Source organism: Papaver somniferum, unplaced genomic scaffold (genome assembly GCF_003573695.1).
Source record: "Papaver somniferum cultivar HN1 unplaced genomic scaffold, ASM357369v1 unplaced-scaffold_117, whole genome shotgun sequence".
In the NCBI taxonomy this organism is placed as follows: Eukaryota; Viridiplantae; Streptophyta; class Magnoliopsida; order Ranunculales; family Papaveraceae; genus Papaver; species Papaver somniferum.
The window spans coordinates 5,091,508-5,112,858 of NW_020620714.1; the positions used below are offsets into that span (position 1 = coordinate 5,091,508).

At 35.3% G+C, this 21,351-nt stretch overlaps 2 protein-coding genes and 1 non-coding gene across 4 annotated transcripts; 2 read left to right on the top strand and 1 right to left on the bottom strand.

Annotated features, from left to right (window-relative positions):
* The first annotated feature begins 4,112 nt into the window (after positions 1-4,112).
* Positions 4,113-8,312, top strand: LOC113329951 (protein TIFY 9-like). 2 transcript variants are annotated; one of them, XM_026576803.1, is made up of 6 exons: positions 4,113-4,413; positions 4,495-4,600; positions 4,687-4,783; positions 4,894-5,038; positions 5,788-5,845; positions 7,918-8,312. In XM_026576803.1, the coding sequence occupies exons 1-6, from the start codon at positions 4,278-4,280 to the stop codon at positions 7,982-7,984; spliced, it is 609 nt and encodes a 202-aa protein (XP_026432588.1). In that variant the 5' UTR covers positions 4,113-4,277; the 3' UTR covers positions 7,985-8,312. The 2 variants fall into 2 exon arrangements, with proteins under 2 accessions (XP_026432588.1, XP_026432587.1); XM_026576802.1 differs by having other exon boundaries at positions 4,115-4,413; positions 7,891-8,312.
* A 9,528-nt stretch (positions 8,313-17,840) lies between these two features.
* Positions 17,841-18,965, top strand: LOC113329686 (F-box protein At3g07870-like). Its single transcript, XM_026576530.1, has one exon. The coding sequence runs from the start codon at positions 17,841-17,843 to the stop codon at positions 18,963-18,965; it is 1,125 nt and encodes a 374-aa protein (XP_026432315.1).
* Positions 18,966-21,135: 2,170 nt separating this feature from the next.
* On the bottom strand, positions 21,136-21,207 carry TRNAL-CAA. Its single transcript has one exon. It is a non-coding gene; the product is annotated as a tRNA-Leu (tRNA).
* Positions 21,208-21,351: the final 144 nt, after the last annotated feature.

The following is a 21,351-nucleotide window of genomic DNA, read 5'->3' on the forward strand; positions in this document are numbered from 1 at the left end:
ACCCAAATTTTTTACTATATTTTGGTTTTTGGTCTTTGGTTTTAGTCGAACCATTGCAGTTGCTCTAAGAGCATACCGAGATACTGAAATGGTAATGAATCAGTGGCATATCCAATCTCCAAAGACCAAGAAGATAATTTGGGACAATCATCAATTGGTATGAGTCTTGTCTTAAAAGTATTTAGCTTCAAACCTGCAATAATCTCAAAGCAAGAGATTGTAGAGAACAATTTAAGTAATTCTTGTTTGTTATTTTCTAAGAAGAGAATAATACCATCAATATAATGGAGATGATTTATAACCATACCATTCTCTTTAACTAAAAACCACTGAATAAATTCAAGTTAGCTCCTTTATCTAGATACCTAAAAAATCCTTCCAATATTGCAATATTAAAGAAGCAATAGAGAGATATGATCTCCTTTTCTCAATCCTCTTGAGATTTTGAAGTAGCCAAATGAAAACCCATTGATAAGAACTGAAAAGCAAGATGTAGAATAACAAAACCTTACCCGTTTCCACCAATTTGAACTAAAACCCATTTTTTTCAACACCATTTCAAGATATTTCCAGTTATATCCATCAAATGTTTTTTCTAGATCAATCTTACAAATGATACCTGGCTTTGCTGAAGTAATTCTTGAACCTACCAACTCATTGGAAAACAAAATACCATTTGTTATTTGTCTACCATCAACATATGCACATTGTACCTGAAATATTAACTTGTCCATTGGAATGTTAGTCTCGAAGCCAAGACTTTTGAAATAATTTTATAGCCACCAGTGAGTAAGAAAATATTCCTATAATCCTTAATAGTCGTTATATAATCTTTTTTTGGGACAAAAGATATGAAAATAGAATAATGTCTAGTGTCTATAGTACCACTTGACAAAAAGTCTTGAATTGTATCCATTATGTCTTTTTTGAGAAAGCACCAGCATTTTTGAAAAAACTTAACAGGATACCCATCAGGCCCAGGTGCCTTATCTTGAGCTAGATTTTGATTGCAAAATAAACTTCTTCTTCAGTGAAACAAGCCTCTAGAATATCAGCTTCATTAGAACTAATGAAATCAAACACTATATCATCAAGTTCAGGTCTTATAATGTTTTCTTTTATAAATAGGTTCTTATAGAAAGAAACAATATGTTCTTGAAGTTGAGACATATCAAAAGTAAGAGACCCATATATATAAAGTTGTCTAATTACATTATACCTTGTCTTTGCAGTTGTTGTCCTCATGAAGTGTGTTGTATTTATGTCACCCACCTGAATCCATTTAGTTTTTCATTTAATTCTCCAAAAAGTCTCTTCCATAAGAGATATTTTCTCAAATTCAACCATGTATTTAATTTTCTCCAACACTTTTGCTTCAGGTAATGGAATGTCTTCAGCTGCGGTGTCAATTACTTGAACTTATGAAAGAATGTTATTCAGTTTAGATGTTGTATTCCCAAAAGTCTCTTTGTTCCATTCATTCAGTTTTTCTTTTAGTGCTTCCAGTTTCATCCATAGGATACAACTAGAAGTACTTGCACAACAAAAAGAGTTCCACCAAACCTTTAACATTTCAACAAAACCATTCTCTAGAAACCACATAACTTAAATTTTGAAAGTGGAGGGACCCCAAGAAGGGTCAGAAAGGTCTAAGAGAATTAGGATATGATCAGAAGTAGGTCTAGGTTTGGCAAGTTGAGAAGAAAGGGGATATTAAAGCTCAAAAGAAGGATAAAAAAGGAATACATCTGGTATACACATGATAGGATTAGATTGATTGTTAGACCAAGTGTATCTTGCTTCCTTTAAAGAAAGATCAATAAGATCATGCTCAATAATGAAGTCCGCAAAACCTTTCATACTCTTAGAAATTCTTAGTGCAATAATTAATATGATGAACTTGAGGACATGGTGTGGTTGAAGATACTCGTTCTCTACCATTCCATGTTTTTCAGTGTGTTTTGTGTGGTTACAATAAAAAAATGCTAAATCAAAACAAGGAATTTACTTGAAATCTCCTGAAAAGAGTTTTCGATTCAAATTTGCATGAGCTTGTTGACCTAATTTTTCGATTTTCAGCTCATATTTGATTTTCTGCTCATCCTTGTTCAGGAGGTTTTGGCTTTATGTCCCCCTTCTGCTTCTGCTTCTTTTCTTTTCCTCTTTTCTTTTTCTAATAAATTTTTCTTTGTTCAAAAAAAAAAAAAATTTGTTACCAGAGGAGAGTGTCCACAAAATGAGACTCAGATAATACCCATGTTTAATTCAATTATGTAGTCAAAAAAGCAACACATTTGCTTGGAAATGAAATCCTAAATATAACTTGTAAATACGAGTTCCGCCATGGATTCCAATCTCCTCCTCGTAGGATGATGGTAGTCAGTAGAGACTAGTTGTGAGTTCGGTAATTTGATGTTTAACTTAAAAAATTAAAATTATTGGGTAATGATACCGGCGATTTGAATTCAAAACTCTTTTTTTTTCTTTCGGTGATGAGGTATTTCCCTTATTTCTTTCGGTGACAAATATATTTACCTATCTGTTCTTTATTTGGAGACTACTAAAACAACCTAACTTTCTTTTGGCCCAAACTCGAGGTCCTAAAAATATTTTAGAAATAAGTCAGCTGTTAGAGCTAAAGCACCAGACAAATGTCCATGACTTTGAAATGCATATGTAAAAAGTTGAGATTAGTATAACATAATAGTATATGGGAAATAGGGGATGGAAAAAGTATTAACTTAAGGGATGATAACTGGATACCAGGCCTATGTGAATCTTTATTAGATTTGAAAAATAATACCAATGTCATCTAACTCTAGTAGCTGAATTGATAGATATGGATACAAAAAATGGAATGTAACTCTAAATCTTGCTTCTTTCCCTTAAAACATAGCACATAGAATGTGCCAAATCAATTTATTCTCGAATAGATCTGATCTTCTAAAAAAAGATAGTCTGAGATGGAAATGAACTACTACAGGAGACTTCACGGTCAAATCTATGTATGATAAGCTATGTGATATTTGGAATAACTCATCAAGTCTTTCATTAGATGACACTTTTTGTAAATTTCTTTGGAAATTAGATGTATATATCACCCAGGATTTTTTTTTTTTACGTGGAGACGGTTACAAAATGCATTATATGCTAATTCAAAGATAGAGGGTCTACTTAAGGATATCAATCCTAAATTTACCTTCTCTAGTGAACATGATGAAACAATCAAACATTTTTTTTCTACATTGCTCATTTTCTAAAGCTGTTTTAGAATCAGGCCCAAACTCTCTTCAAATAAATTTCTCAAATACTACTAAAATTGTAAATATCTGTAAAGGTTGGTTCCAAACCTCGAATGATGTTATTTCATTGGAATTACTTTCAACTAAAATGTGGTTTATCTGGAAAACAAGATGGAACGAAACCTTCGAAAGGACTCATTAAACTCCACAACGGCTAGCCAAGAAAAGCCAACGACATGTAGATTATCAGATTAGGAAAAAGAAAACATTAAAACCCAATGCTGACAGGATAGAACCAAAGAATAATTCATGGTCATATCTAGTCGGAAATAAACTAAAAGTTAATTTAAATGCAACCAGGATATATGATTCTTTTCCATCAAGTTTTGCACTAATCTTAAGACATGATACATGCTCATCTGAAAGAGGAAGAGAGGGACCATCAGATTGTTTGGATCTGCAAGAAATAGAGACATTAGGACTGTTGCAGGCGACAACTTGGGAAGAGGAGAAGAAACTTCCTACTTTCATGAGTAGGATTCTGAAAACTTAATCAAACACCTTGATGGCTCTTCAATAACTATCTCTTAGAGCAGTAAAGCTATTTTGGAGAAAACGGAAAGAAAAGTAGGACTCAGTGAAATTTTTAGGTTTCATTTTTTTTTACCTCAAAAAAGGTAACACAGTAGCGGATACATAGCTAAGAAACAAAAAAGCTTTTCTGTTAATAATAATAATAATCCCGAAATTATCCCTATATTTCCCTTTTTTTTTTTTATCCTTGATGAGAACAAGATAAGAAGTACACAGTCAAGGGTATCCTCCAAGTGGGCAGAGTATAAAAATACGTATAGTAATCGTGATACAGCACATGGTCTAAAACAGAGGCAGGCCCTCCTCCCTATGTAAATATTTTGAAGGAAGGAAAAGAATGAAGTTTGTTCTTATTAAAACCTGTGTTTAAATATTCCCACCAATCTATTAAATCTCTCTCACTAGAAAATCAACTATCAATCCAAGAACAGTAATCACTACATGATGTCAGGAGCAGGAGGAGCATCACTGGAACTTGATTTCTTCGGTATGGAAAACAAAGGATCAGGAGGAAATTCATCTTCCTCATCATCCCAATCTCAGTTCCAGAAACTTCTTCAACAAAACAACACCAACGGTATCAATGAATCTCAATTCCTGATCTGATTTTGATTTTCATAATTTCAATTTTCACTGATTTTTTTTTTTTTAATTTCAGGTGTTCAAACTGCAATCTCAAAAATCAATCCGCAGTTGTTGAAAACTGTAATTGATGGGAAATCAACTGAGAACTTCCCTCCACTACCTGTTTATAATCCAATCAGGTAATTTAATTAGATCTTAAACTCTATTAATTGATGAATTTTGGGGAAAAGTAAAATTTTAATGATTTTTTTTTTGGGGGATACAGAAATGGTTCTGAGAATTTAACACCAGGAATGGTTTCAACTCCTCTGACGATTTTCTATAATGGAAAAGTCTGTGTTTTTGATATGCCTGCTGATAAGGTTTGATTCGATTAATTAATAATCAAGTTGTTAATTGATTTCAATTTTTGGTTTGATTTGGATTTATGAATTGAATTTGGGGATTTTATTTTTGGATTGGTTGAATTTAGGCGGAGATGATAATGAGGATCGCTGAAGAAGGAGCTGTTGCAAACAAAGCTTCTGCTGCTGTTGTTGAATCGGTTGATCCGAAACTCAGTGCTTCAACTTCAAGCCTTGAAAGAAAAGCATTACTTGAGAAACTCAATGGAGGAGGTTAGTCAATTAGTGTTTCTGTGATAGATAGTGGTAGTGTTTAGTTTTGTCTGACTCAATCTGATTCATTTGTCAATTAGGTAGCCTAGTGAACTAGTTTAGGCTTTGGATTAGTCATTTTGTTAATTAGGAAGGCTAGTTTAGGTTTTGGATTAGTGGTATTGTCTGACTCAAATACGGCACACTCAACCTAAATACTAGGCGGGTTTTTGACTAGTTAGTGACCTGAGCATATTGAAGCAAGGATTTGTATCAAAAACGGCCATGATATTAGAAACTGAAATAGTGCACTTATACTGTTTGATTTTTTGTTAATTATTGTATAGATTTGTTTTAGAAATTTTGTAAAATAGAATGTCTGATTCATAATCAAAGACATGTGCATATGATTGGTGGAACAATTGTCTGATCTAATAGAACAATATAACTCACTGATATAGACAACTCAGTAGAAAATCATCTAAATTTGAGCCATGAATAGTGTTTTTGTAAAAAAAAATAGCAGCCATTTGTTTGATGAAAAGCAGCCGGATAGTTTGTTTTTGCTTACTCGACATCTTAATTTGAAGATTGAATCATATATGAGATCTGATCCGAAATTCATAGATTGACCAAACAAAATGAATATATGACTAAACTAGTTATATGGTTTTAGGGTATTCATTTGGAAGTATTTTAAGACGAGTCAGCTGTAACTGAAACAACCATAACCTTAACTTTTCTCAAACTTTTGTTGGAATTCTTCACAGATTTGCCAATCGCTAGAAAGAAGTCGTTGCAGAGATTTCTTGAGAAGCGCAAGGAAAGGTCAGTAGAAATTCCATTTACTTGTTTTTTTACTATTTCTGCAGTGAAGATACTTAAACTTAACCTACCATGCGCACTTTAGTCACATGCATCATCACGGGATACTAGAACTATGCCGGTGGCTTACTTTATTATTACTTTCCATAAAAAAAAAACGTTTCTTTTGTTTGCTGGTTTTCTTCTGCTTCTTCTTATCTTTACTTTCCCAACCACCGAAGCCATCAGTAAGAATTAATCATACTCCATTTTGTCACGTTTTGGTCAGAGAAATTTAAATAAAGTAATTAACGCCTTAAACAGACTAAATTACCCTCTTTTCCTATTTTATTCAACCATAAAATACTGTACGAGTTTAATTTTGTGCAAATTTTCTAACTAATGTTTACCTGACTCCTCATTCCATATGATTCGTGTAATTTGTTCTGTGACTGACTGTGTAACATAGAACAAGATATGTAACACGCGAACAATTGACTACTTAACCACTTAGTTAATCCATTTGAATTGTCAAATTAAAATTCGTTAACTGAGTGAGTGCGCATAAATTTGGATCCTCTGGCAGAAAGAAATTATTATATATCAAACATTTATCCCTGGAAATAATTGTATTTTCCTCGTAATGGGCATATTTTGTGGTCTACAATAATAGCACTAAATATGATTTTGATATCACTTGAGTTGGATTTTCAATCAATTTGATGTAAGAAAACAATACCAGTGTCTTGGGTGTTTAATGGGCAAAACTGTGCAACTGTATCATATATACACCTTGCTTTTAAGATATGCATACGCGTTTTCTTAAATCAATCTTCCCAAAATTTGTCATAATGTCACATTCTTTTGGCCCACTATGTATGAATGGTATGGTGAAGGTTGTTTTGGTTTTGTTTGGTTAAATACTATGTGCCATAAATAGGTTTCCAACCATACATGTCTTTGGGATAAGATTAAGACACTAAGTTGTCCATTAATTTTTTATTTAAATTTTTTGTTGAAGCAGTTGATCTTTTGATGGCATAAGACTATCATGAATGTGTGGAAAGTAACCAATCACAATCACCAAAAGAATAAAAACGTGGTTGATATTGAAATTTTTTGTTTAATCCAATTTTTTGTCTCACTTGTTGTTTTAACAATACAAATAATATTTTTTTGAAAAAACAATTTCTTCTTTAACAGAACAGGATTCATGATATTTTGTTCGATTTAATCCAATTGGGTAACAAAGAAATTTGATTTGTGCATTGTGATGTGTACTTTAGTGATTGAAATTCCATTTACTTTATTTGTTTCCATCAAACAAAATGCCATATTCCACTTGTTTGTGTTCCCTCGTTTGAACTGTTTTCTCCCTGCACTCTTTGATTATAAGGGCCAAATCTTATTGACCTCACCTCATTTTCTTATCTTAACAATGTTTTGAAAACAATAATTAGTTCTTAGCAAGATAAAGAGAAAACTATCACAGATTCTACTCCAAAACACAAGCGTGCTAAAAGATTTTTAAAGCATAGTAATGTTTAATTTTCCAGAGAAAAAACCGGTAGGGTCATATTCTTTATTTTTGGAAAGTAAGATAAAATCGACTAGTTGTAGCATAGGACAATAGGCTAGTAGGCTCAGATTTAAAACATGTGCCTAGTTGATATATATTGATAGCTATGGCAACTTTCATTACTTAGCCTATTCCGACTCCTTTAAGGCCTTGTCACCGACAAAATTAACCTACATATAACGTACTTTCATAACCACGACCGACAGGTGACAGCCATGCTTATAGTCATTTGTGTGTGAGAATTGAACGAGATACTTGGATGAGGAAAATGCTTATAGTGCATTACAATTTAGGAAACTGCGGAGAAGGTTTTCTTTCCATTCATCATGTCCTTGGATGAGGATGAAAATTGAACGAGATACTTGAGATCGATAACGTGCCTATACCATGTGTTTGGGCAACTTACATTGTATTATTTATGATTGATCATTGTGATTTGGGCCTATACAAGTCTCTGAAATCTTCTTATTAAAAATTTGCTTTTGATTAGGGGGAAATCATTTGAACAAAACTGCAGGTTGGTTACAGTGTCACCTTATGCAAATGGGTCTGAAGGTGTAGAGAACAAGAAGATGAAAGAGTAAAAATTTGATGATAGTGGTGGCGGCCGTGGTGCAAGTATTATCAAACTATATATGATATAAATATGTAGGAGTATAAGTAGATATATCCGGTAGTTCATACATGTAAGTATGATTTGCCCTAAATATGTATGTTGCTTTTATGATGAGTTTTACATTCATTAGTAAGTAAATTATTAGTATGATGAGGCTAAAAACCCTATGTGATGAACTATGTGACCATTGAATTTCATATTTTTTCAAAAACAGATTTGATTAGTTATGATTTTCATTTTGTATTTCCGGGAGTGTTTCACTCTTAATTATGTTTATAATTTCTTTCTTGCTGTGACTATCTATCTAAATTTCTTCCTTTCTTCATTGAATCCTGGTGTTTGAGAGTACTTTTATTTTGTTAGTGCTACCTCCTCCTGGTTGTACCAAGGTGTACTCACACCCTAACAGTTTACAACTACTGGGCCTTCGGATAATGGGGCCCGGTTGAATAAGAACATCTTATTATAGACTCAACTAGTTGCACCTTGCTTGACAAGAAACCCTAACTGTACAATACAACGAGAATCAAAGGAGAACAAGCATAGAATTATCACTTTGGAGTTTTTATGGTACCCTAGACGATTTAGCCGGAACCAAAGGGAAACCATGGAAAAATCAAATTCAGATACGGTTCAAGAAATAGTATCTCGATTACCCAAGAACAATACAGGTATCGAATCCTTCTTGCAATGCAGAAAAGTATGCAGAACCTGGCGAAGTCTTTTCGGGAAAACAAAGACAGGTACGCTTTTATCAATCTTGCCTGATAAAGGACCTGACGAACTCTACTGCGGAGAACAATCGGGTGAGATGGTTAATTTTAATGGCACTGAAAAACTACATAATGGTTACAACATAGTTGCAAACGTAAGCAGTATTGATACTAAAATTTGTTGCTTCCACTTGGTTGGTTCTTGCAATGGTTTGGTGTGTTACCACGCTTGTCATCTCTGATTAAAAACCTTGTACGTTTTTAATCCCGTTACTGGTGAACGTATTCGTGTTTATGGGTGAATTTTGTAGTTACGCTGGATTTGGGTATTGTCATTCCAAGTACAAGGTTGTAAGGATTTGTAAACAACGCGTCCAAGTTTACACTTTTGGTGATGGCAATGGGCGGAGAGACAAACAAGAAATTCCAGATACTACCTGTAAGCGTTTTTGCCAGTGGGCTGTTCATTGGTTAAAACACAGGATCTAACTGTGAGATCAACAGATGAGAAAATTTTCGATCTCTTCCATCACCACCTTGTCGTCATATCCTTTATAAATCATATGTGAACATCCATTTCGGGTCGCTTGGAGGGAATCTGTACCTGTGTCTTTGTTGCAGAGAGCAAGATGAACATATGATGGATACATGGGTAACCAAGAAGAAAATTTTGAAAAATTGCAAATACAGTCTTCACAAATATAGGATGTAGAACATAATAATATTTATTATGATAATAATAATAAAATCTGGTTACACATCTCTTATATAGAGCACAATATTATGATAAAGCAAAGATCCTATATAATAGGAAAGAATATATATTCTTAAATGAGGATAATATTAACTCTCCCGTTTAAGTTGGTGCATAGATTTCACACATGCCCAACTTGTCCAGAAAACTCAAGTACTTCTTGCTTGACACTCCATGTGTGAGAACATCTGCAAGTTGTTCTTCATACCGAACTGGTGGTAATTGCTTGTACAATAGGTAAATACCGTTTGGAGAAAGCGTTGCTTGACTTAGGAGCCAGTGTGAACTTAATGTCATACCATGTGTACCTTAAGCTAGGACTTGGTGAGATGAAACCTACCCAGATGACACTTCAGTTAGCTGATAGGTCCGTTAAAATTCCTCGTGGTGTGATCGAGGATGTTCTTATAGAGGTCGACAAGTTTATATATCCAGTGGATTTTGTTATCCTAGATACCCAACCTATCCCTGACCCCGAGAACCAAATACCAGTGATTTTAGGTCGCCCGTTTTTAGCTACATCCAATGCGATCATTAACTGTCGAAATGGTATTATGAATTTGTCTTTTGGTAATATGACTATTGAGCTGAACATTTTTTATATTAGTAAGCTACCTTCTGAACTAGATGACTCGAGTATAGAAGAGGTGAACATGATAGGAACATTAGTCGAGGAGTCATTACCAAACACTTTGTTAGAAGATCCATTAGAAAAATGCCTAGCTCACTTTGGGATTGATTTTGATGATGATAATGTGATTAATGAGGTTAATGCTTTGTTAGATTCAACCCCTTTGTTAGATACTACTAATGGATGGAAACCTAAGTTCGAACCACTACCAGATTCTAAGTCTACCCTAGTTCCTTCTTTAGAAGAGCCTCCTAAGTTGGACCTAAAACCATTGCCAGATTCCCTGAAGTATGTGTTTTTAGGCCCGTCTGAGACTTTACCTATGATTGTTTCCTCCGACTTGGATAGAGATCAGGAAAGTAGGCTAGTAACCGTCCTTCAAAACAACAAGGAATCTTTAGAGTGGACCATAGCAGATATAAATCAAGTAGCGGATGAACCACCTGATCATAACTTAGAGAAAGAAATCGACCTTTTTCAATAACCCCATGGTCTAGAAATTAGGAATATTGTGACTAGTCTATGTAGAGAACCAAAATCCTAAGTTTGGGGGTGGAGAAGTAGAAGAATCTCTTGAGTATTTTAAGGACTGGGAAGATCCGGAAATTCAAACAATAATTATAGGATTATCTGAGGGTAACCAAAATCCTAAGTTTGGGGGTAGAGAACTAGAAGAATCTCTTGAGTATTTTAAGGACTGGGATGATCCGGAAATTCAAGCAATAATTAGAGGTTTGTCTGAGAGTAGCCAAAACCCTAAGTTTGGGGGTAGTGATAATTCTTGTGATCGTCAAGTATCCCTAATTCGAGTTCCTAACTTGGGACTCGAACCTTGTACGTCTGAGATACTACTAGAGTCTGGTCAGACTCCGCAACACGATCCTTCTGATTCTGTCTAGGAGGTAACCCAGGTATTAGAGACCCATTTTACGGATGATTCTAGTTATCAAGACACACATATGAAGCTTAATTATGCACCCCAGATAAACCCAGTTGTCTTGACAGAAACCTTAGATGAGAACGTGCTCCTTCTTTTCATTTTTCTAAACCAGTACAGTTGTCTCATACTTGTGTTAGATCTATTTGGTCTTGTGGACCCACAATTGTTTCGACTATTGGTATACGACTTTGGAAGTTGACAATTCTTTTAGAGGTATTTGATGTCTAGCTAATGACTATAAATTTAGCATTTATTGGGAGGCTCCCGCGCTCATGTGATACGGTAATATCCTTCCTTATTTCTTTTCCCTCCAGTGGTATCAATTTCTCCTTGTTCATTCTTTTAATTTCATCTTTAGAACATTGAGGACAATGTTAGATCTAAGTTTGGGAGTGGGGAAGAAAATTTTTGTTAGCTTAAACTCCAGAGCCTAGAAATTTATGCTTCTTAAGGAGGGCACTAACCAATTTAAGTGGATGGAAGCATTTTGGTTTTAGGAGTTGAGGAACCAATCTGACTAGATGGAAACATCTATAGAGTCTATTCATAAAAGCACATAGCTCAGGTGTTAAAAAAAAATGGTAGTTTCGCGATATCCTCGTGATGGAAACATCGAAAGAATCCTGATCACTTCTTTTTGTTTTATTTTTACCATTGCTAGGGTGAAATAGAGTGACTGAGACATAAAAAAAAAAGAAGAAGAAGAAAAGACTAGACCACCAGACCAACCGGAATAAATAAAATAAAGTCGACCACTGGTACCCTTGTATATGCCAGCTGAGTTAACCTAGAGTTAGGATTACCGACCACTGATTCCCTTGTATATGCCAGTGTGTTGATATTAGTCCAGACCATTATCTCAGTCCATTAGGATAGGATCACCTTAGTCAACATCATCCACGTCCATCCACCTTCTTAATCTATCCATGTGATTGGTTGACTCCGGTTTATGATATCCAGAAACTATCTGAGTAGAGCTCTGTCACTTTATATGAATTTTAGTATGCTTGAGTGCAAACTCGTGTACAACAATTGGAATTTCGCATCAGGGTACTTCCTCCTGTAGTCAATAAGTATGCCAACCAAGGAGATTCTTTAGTGCCTTCCAAGGTTCTGCGTAGATAACTAGGGTCTAGAGTAAAGGTTTTGTGGGTACACCTCTGGTAAACCCTCCAGAGACAACACTCCGCCACTAGGGCCACCTAGGGGTTCAAATGATTTTCCTTTCTAGAATAAATTTGCTCGAGGACTAGCAAATAATAAGTTTGGGGGTATTTGATAGACACATTTTTGTGTCTAATTTGATCTCAATACTATATATTGTTGGCACTCGATTTTGTACTAATTTTGGTGTTTTGTGTGTTTTTAGGTAATTTTTTGGAAATAAACATTTTTGAAAATATCGGCTCGAAAAGTTTCCCGGGGCACCCCTGAAGGACAATTGTTATTCGGACTCTCACTATTGGTTAAGGGGCACCTCAGTTGGACACCTGCTATTCGCACCCCAGTTCAAGATAGGGGGACACCCTTTCTTCTTCGTTTGAAAATGTGTTGTGGCGGGAAATAATATTCAAATTCTCTGGATTTGGTTTTAATTACTTCTGGTGAGATTCGATCGCGGGATGAGATTGCTTTGGGCCTGTATCGATTAAACATGGATGGTACAGTGATTTGTTTCAACAAAATAGGGTTGGTTACGTGGATTTGGGTGAACAGGGAAGGATATATTCTCATCTCGATAAAACAGGGAAGAAATATCACGGGTTTATGGTTTTTATACGGACGTTAAGTGCAGTCTAGGGAGGATATTCTCTAGATTTTATACTATTGATTGGGAGAGATATTATACAGCTGAAGAATACGTGTAGAAGAGATTAAAAAGGGAAAAAAAGCTGGATTATTCCCGTGACCTTCAAATAAAGAGAGAAGATTGATGGAAGTTATTACGAGAGATTTTTGGATGCTGTTGAGTATAAAAGGGTCTGTAGGAGTAATAGAGAAGAGGAGAGAGAGTTTGGGAGAGTTGCAGAGCTACCATTTCTGCTGCTGCACAGCTGAAGAACACGAAGAACAAAAACCACCAGAGGCAGTCGTTAACGCTACAGTGACAACGACAGTCTCTCACGGGTCGTAGCATTTCAAATACTACTGCACTTCATATTTATCGTTCTTTGTAACGGTGTTTGCAGCAATTATAAACGTTGTAAACCCCGATTTTCATCATTTTCTCCTTTTCATCATTTGTACACCTCCTTTGACCAATGAAATCAACTTTTGAGCAAGTTTACACAATGATGAGCTAAACCCATCCTCTGGGGCGACAGAGGAAGCTATTTCGCCAATGAAATGTGGTAATCTCTATTTTATTTAATTTGTGCAATTATTCTATGATTATTTTCCTTGATAAATAAATAGATAAAATGGTTTTTGTTAAACAATTGTTATTTCAATTGATGGAGCATGCTAGCCTAGGGTTTTGATGTCCCATACTTTCGATTTACAATTGTTATTTCTAAAAAATCAACTTTTGCAATATTAAGAATCAATTTAAATGAAGGATTTGCATAATTATAATTAGAGAATATAAATCACTTTGATATTGGTAATTAGTGGAATCCATAGCCCCAGTCTTCTCCATAAAAATTCATATCACTTGTTAACTAAATTTTCTACAATTCTAAGTTTTACTTAAATCTAAAAAAAAAATTATTCCCTTCACAAATCTGAAAAGAACCCAGTTTTTACCACTATATTACTACAACTTTTGAGAAACATCATTTTGCTTCTAGTTTGGCAAGATTTTTTGAGAGAATTTCCGCACATATGATGAAAATGTAAGAGGAAATGGGATCACCTTGTTTGATGCCTCTGGTAGGAGTAATGAATCCATATGGTATACCATTGATGTTGACTGAGTAAGTTACTGATTTGATACATAACATGATATATTCCACAAATATTGATGGAAATCCTAGTTTTGTAAAATCCTTTTTGATAAATCCCAAGTCAAGGCTATCATAGGCTTTTTGGATGTCAAGTTTGAGAGCTATTTTTGAGATTTTAGCAGTTGATGAAGTTTTGATGTGATGAAATAGCTCACCTGCAATTGTGATGTTATCATGTATAGATCTCTTAGGTACGAAGGCACTTTGATAAGGACTTATTAATAATGAAAGAAGAGGGCGTAATCGGTTGACTAGGATTTTTGAGATGATTTTGTAAGTTATGTTGCAGAGGCTTATAGGTCTGAATTGGGATGGTTTTGTTGGGTTGTCAACTTTTGGAATTAGTGTGAGGTTTCTATGATTCATGAGAGGGTGTATGTTCAAATTATCGAAAAAACTTCGAACCATCGCAATTAATTGAAGATGAGTGGTTTCCCAGAAAACTTTAAAAAACTTACTAGTGTATCCATATGGACCAGGAGCACTTTCAGATTTGATGGAGAACAACGCTTTCTTGATTTCCTTTACTGTTACAGCCGCCGAGAGTTGGTCACATTGAGTTGGTGTCAATCGTGGAGGTATATCTTCAAAGATTTATTCGTCCAGCATTGTATTTGGTGCTGTATATTGAGTAGTGAAATGATCAAGGATGATCTGGATCACTTTATCTTTATCGCTGACCCAGTTGTTTTGCTGATCCTGTAGTTTCTTTATTTTGTTGCGGCTTCGGTGGATGGTTTCCTTGGTACTGAAGAAGGTTGTATTATTGTCCCCCGATTGAGCCATTAAATTCCGGACCTTTGCTGCCAGTATGTTGCATGGCATTGAAGTAACATTGATGTTGAGCCATCACAATTTGTTGCGATTTATCCAAAAATTTAGTTCTTCATCGATGAGAATAGAACATTGATGTTGAGCCATCGCAATTTGAGCTGTTGATTTGTGAATTGACGTTGGAAGATGTCCAAAAGTGTTCATGTTCCATTCCATTAGTGTTTTTCCTGTTGTGATTAACCTGAGTTGAAGATCCAGGGTAGAATCAGAGTCTCTTTGTTGTGTCCAAGCGGATTCAACGATTTGCTTGAGTTGTGGATGCGTCAGCAATATATGTTCAAACTTGTAAATTTTTTCCATTTCCAGTCAATTTCTTTGGTGTGTAGCAGTATAGGTGCGTGATCCAACGCAATCCTTGGAAGGTGGGTGACTCCTGCATGAGGGTTCGCTGTTCTCCAGTGCTGGGTTGCAATTGCTCTATCAAGTCTTTACATGATATTGTCTTGACCCTGTTGGTTGTTTGTCCAAGTGAATGGATTTCCACGAAATCCCAGATCGATAAAACCCATTTGGTCGATCATTGTTAGCAACGGTTGAGTCTGACTATAAGTGACTTGTCTGCCTCCTTTTTTCTCCGGTTGATCCATTATTTCCTTAAAATCCCCTATTAGGATCTAAGGAGTTGAGTTGTTGGTATTTGGGAAGATTGTTGGGAAATCTTGCCAAAAATCTATTCTAGCATCTGTATGAGGAGGACCGTAGATGCATGTGCATAACCAAGGTTGTGCCGGAACTGGGGGAGTAATGATGACGTGAATGTAACTTTGGGACTGAATAAGAACCCGAATATTTAGGTTGTTCCACATAAGGCATAGTCCACCTATACGATCTAATTTAGGAACTGAGGTTAGGTTTTGAAATGGAAGCGATCGAGCAAGATTTGAGAAATGTCGGTCATTTGCTAAAGTTTCCGAAAGGAATAGTATACCGGGTTTATGCAATGATACTAGACCTTGTAGATGTTGTATTGAAGTTTGGTTGTTGATACCTTGGCAATTCCAGGCTGGTATGTTCACAGTGGGCTTAGAATGGCCTTGGACTTGGTTGAGTTTGTTGGTGAGCTGTAGTCTTAAGGTCAGATTGCTATAAGTGTGCTTAGGATTGTATGCTAAAGACGGGCGTGAGTAAATTTTTGGGGTTGTATGGTAAATGAGGAGAAAACTTCAGGTATGAATATTAGAAAACACACTATCAAACCAAATACGCTCTGTATAACAAAGAGATTAAAGAGCACGCCTCAAAGAAAACTTATAAGACTGGCGATGGACCTTACTAGGAAATCTACTCTTAGATGTAGAAAACACAAGAAATAACCACAATTAGTACACTAAAGTAATATAAAACTGAACTTTTAGAAAAATGTGGAATATCCACCGGCCCCAAGATGCATCTTTACGGGAATTATGAAAAGGAGCTCAGATGTGCGTTGATGTGCCATTACTGATTGTTGATGGTACTAGTGTTTTTCTGCGGCTGGGATTTCTTTTAGAAAACTAACGGACAGGCGAGAGGAGAAGAAGAACAAGCTTTCGATTTTCTTTCAAAAGTGTAATTCAGATTCCAAGTTCTATCAATTTCAACTCTTGATTCTTATCAAATTTTCTATTTTTCGATCAGTTTAGATGGATTTGGATTTTTTGTTTTTAAGTTTTAACTTTATTTGCTTTGAGTTAGGGTTTGACTGAATTGAAGCGTCTAGGTGGATCAGATCTGTGTTGGGTTTGATTTGCAGAAAAATTTTCAGTTTGAAGTCGAGAAGAACTTTTACTGTTGATATCTGAAAAATGGCAGATGATTTAGGGGTTGGATTAAATCGAAATTCGGGTTGATGTTATCAAGAAATTAGAGTGAAGAAATTGGTTTGAGTCGATGGCAAGGATTATGGTTTGACAGATAAGAAATAAGTGGATGAAGATCTTATCGGATCTGTGATGAAATTGAGTAATTGCATGTATGAATTGGAGAAAAAATTGAATTGCAGAAATTGACCCGGTGATACAATGTGTTTGATAGTTGGTGTACAAGTGTTGATGCTGATCGAGTTTATTGGGTTTCTAAACTGAGTTGTGTTGGTTATGTTGCTTTTGAATATGAAGGTTATTGAAACAGAAAAGAAGATGATGATGTTGTTCTGAATGAGTTGTGTTGGTTATGTTTCCCTAAAATGATGATCACCTCCGAATTTTTCGTTTTTTTTTTTGATATTGTTGTTTGTACTCGTTGCGTAGCTCTCTTTTAAAGATTTCCAACGATATAAAATTTGTAAAATTCCAAGACACGTTTTTTTTATATGTTATATCCAAATCGCGTTGCCAATGATAACCCTGAAAAATTAGGATATTTCATATAATTATGAGCGTCACGAAAACAAAGAATAATTTTGGTCTTAACAACAAAAATATTATTTTTTTAGGCCTGCACCTAACTTTCCCTTGTTTCTATCAGTTCTAGGCCCTGGGGTTGGGCCCCCGATTGAATAAGAGCACCTTTTTAAAAAATTCAGAACCATTTTTTGGGCACTAGCCCATTTTGGTGGGGGACTACCCAGTGATACAAATGTCTACCCTAAATTTATAAGGGGTGTCCTAAAGTGTAGAAATGACTAACCTACCCTTCACATATATATATAATCACCTCCTCCCATCACCATCACCACCACCTCCTCCCATCACCATCACCACCACCGCCACCACCACCTATATATATAACCACCTCCTCCCATCACCACCGACGCCACCACCACCGCCACCACCGACCACCACCACCACCTCAAATCACCACCACCGCCACCTCTATATGTAGCTTACTTTAAATCATTAAGAAAACAAAATCAAAATCAAAATTATAACAAACCCATTACTTGTCATTCATTTTTGGTTGAAAAAATGAGTAGTAATCATCAAAATGAGTTGAAAATGGAAGTTACAGACAGAAGTTCGGCTTGGAATTATGTGAAATTTTTTATCGAACTAACCGAACTCATACAAGAAATATTTAGTCGATTACCATGGAGAATTTGAGTTCTGATATCATACAAGAAATATTTAGTCGATTACCTGTCAAATCCGTCTTACAGTGCAGAAAAGTATGCAGACTCTGGCGAAGTCTCTTGGAGAAACCCAAGATCGGTATGCTTTTCGCAGATTTTCCTAAGTATTACCGTCCTGTCGAACTCTACTACGGAGAACCACCGGGAGAGATGGTTAATTCTAATTGCAACAAGGCATCGGAATATTTTAACAAGATAGTTACACAGTTAAGCCATGTAGATACTAATTTTTTTTCCTTCAGGTTAGTTGGTTCTTGCAATGGTTTAGTATGTTACAGAGCTTGTGACCCTAAATTCGGTCATGTTATGTACATTTTCAATCCCATTACTGGTGAACGTATTCGTGTTCAAGATATGAGTGTTGATGAATATTTTCAATGTGTTGGATTCGGGTATTGTCATTCCACCGATGCGTACAAGGTTGTTAGGATTCGCTACTTAGAAAACGAGGAACAGCACATCCAAGTTTACACTCTTGGTGATGGCAGCGGGTGGAGAGACATACAAGAAATTGCCTGTACTTCCTATATGTTTCAGGGTTTTGGCGTTTTTGCTAATGGGGTTCTTCATTGGTTAAACAAAAGATCTAACTGTGATATTGTAGCTTTTAATTTAACAGACGGAAAATTACGATCTCTCCCATCGCCACCTTGTCATATTCCTGCGGGTTCCTGTGATAACATTAATCTTGGGTCCCTTGAAGGGAATCTATACCTGTGTCTTCGTTACAAAAACCGAGGTGAACCTATGATGGATATATGGGTATTCAAGAAGAGAAATATGAACAACTGCCGACGTGGTACTCGTACAAAAGAGCATACCTTCTTTAACTCTTTTACTTGGATCAGGGAGTTCAGCAGAAAATGGGAATCAAGTTTAACCCAGAAGTGTCAACTATTATCCCTAACAAAGAGTGAAATTCTGCTATGGCAAGATGGCTTCCTCTGGGCTTGTGACCCTAAAGATAAAACTTCAAAGATACTATGGTGTGTTGAAGGTCCACGACCGGAGGTTCAAGTGATTCCGCATATGAACAGCCTTGTTTCTTTGAAAGATCTCGGAGAAGAGCTGGTTGCTTGCTAACAAGTGCGCGTTTGGAAAGTTGGCATCCACTGCATGATTGAAGGATGAGTACTGTTCGAATTCGAATAGAGATGTCAACAATATTGAAATACTATTCACAATCTTACATGTTTCAGATGAGAATACTGCAGCTTATATTTTAGAGCGTATTGGTGGGCACCGGGAGCAAGAGATCATATTGTGGTAATTGATTGGCTCTCTTCCCCATTAGACTTGTTAGTTAAATTTTATATTTTTTATTTTGTGGCATTGAATAATCCGTTTAAGCCATTTGAAGTTGCATCTTATTTGGAGCATATATAAGATGCAATTTGAAGAAATGAATTTGAGCTAAGCCTAATTACTTGCATTCATCTCTTATGAATGTCCTTCTGGTTACGGGGTATCTGAAGCTAGAGATCCTAGTTCATGCTTACTTCATCAAGGAATATCTTGGATCATATCAAGTCTCATATAAATTGTTCTGACCCCGGTGCTGGTTGTTGGCGTTGGTATAATTATTGACATATTGCAAGTATTTAATGAAATTTCTCCGGTGTATTTGTCTCATGCAGTGTTCTAGTTTGTGGACTCCGTAGGTTATGGGGTCGAAAAATTGTCAAAAAGAGAAAATAAAATAGTTGTTGTGCATATTTAGTTACTTAGACCCCCATCATGTTCACATCTATTTCATAAATTACATGTCGATATGAAAATTATTGTAATATTGTCTCATTAGACACCTAAAATACATGTACATTAAAGGAATAAAAAGTATTTCATTAAATACATGTCGAGATGAAAAAAATAATATAAAACTGTTTTTCTTATGAAAAACTTTGGATTAAATGTCATTACAATAGAATTGCATATGAGAAAATTTAACCCTTTTAAATAAAATCAGTAATCTCAAACAAACAAAAAAAATTAACAGCCCTACATAGATGCCTACATATTCATACCTGCTGTAGTCTACATTATTACATATATCATGCTCAACCAAAATAGAAAAATAGTAACACATGTTTATAAAAAACGACATGGAAACAACTGTAAAGATGAACGTAAAGCGTAGCATGACATTACCTTTGAATCCAATTTGATAGCTCCTAGTCATCTAATTTGAAACCAAATCTATGTCGTTAAACTGCCCTCGACTTCTCATATTCTTTCTTCATATTTATACACTGTAACCTTCCTTGCATTTTCATTCTTTCTCGATCCCAAATTTTATCCATGTTAACATTGTATTTGTTACAGATTTTCTTTGAATGTCAACATCCTACATTATTTTCTTTGAATGTTAACATCGTCTTCTTCAGTATCTTTCGAAGAAACAGGAGAAGACGAATAAGAATTGAAGGGTAAACAACCTTGTACGTAGAGATTGTATACCCAATCTATCAAACCTTTCTAGGAATTCAAATATGCGAACACGTTTATAAAATTGAAAAACTCATAAGTGTTGTCAATCATTCTGGTTAAATTGAATCAAAAACATATGGAAGTAGTTACACAGAATTAACTGAAAGGTCATTTCAATTATTTGAAAGTAGATGGTGAATCCATCAAGAACAACCTCTTCCATATCCAGTACAATTTAACTCAGCTTTTCGACCTCAGTCACCCATTGGCGATGCTTTTATTCCCATAATTTATTCTTTTCCTAGTGAAGTACCTTATTTTGTTTTCTTAACATAGGGGTTTTTCCTTTTCTTAAACGATGTACATGTTTTTAATGCATTAGTGATTGTCCAGAGGAATGCATACATTTTAGGTTAATAATAGACAACTCAGTTCTTTTGTTGTAGAATGTTTCTGCAAAAATCGTAAAATAAACTGATGATGCTGAAATGAAATGACTAAAAATTAGAGACAACACGTAAATTTTGTTACTATTTTAATATGATTTTACATAAATACTTGAAAGAAAAAAAAATTCTAGTAACCTACAGTTAACACTCGTTTCCTTCCAACTCTTCCTACTTGAAGTAACTTATCGTGCACAGTTTCCTTCTATCTCTGCTTGCATTCAAGTTCAAGAACAATTTGAACCCGAGAATTACCTTTTCTTTGGCGATGTACTACATCCATACGTAATTTAAACTTCAAATATGGATTCATCTCGAATGAACTCAACATATTTTGAGGAAATTCATAGTCTTTCGCAGATATACCTCGTGTGGGACAGTGAATCTGACGTGATTTGAACACACAACCTTCTGACATTGAGTCAGATGCGCTACCATTGCGCCACAGATTCTTACTCACGTTCATAAATAAAGAGATAGTTTGATCAGTAAAGGTTCAGTTACATAAAAAATTTCTTTGTATGCTTAACCCTACAGTTTGATTAATGGAAATTTTACAATTTCTTTGCGAAACAACCGAATTCTACAGTTCGGTG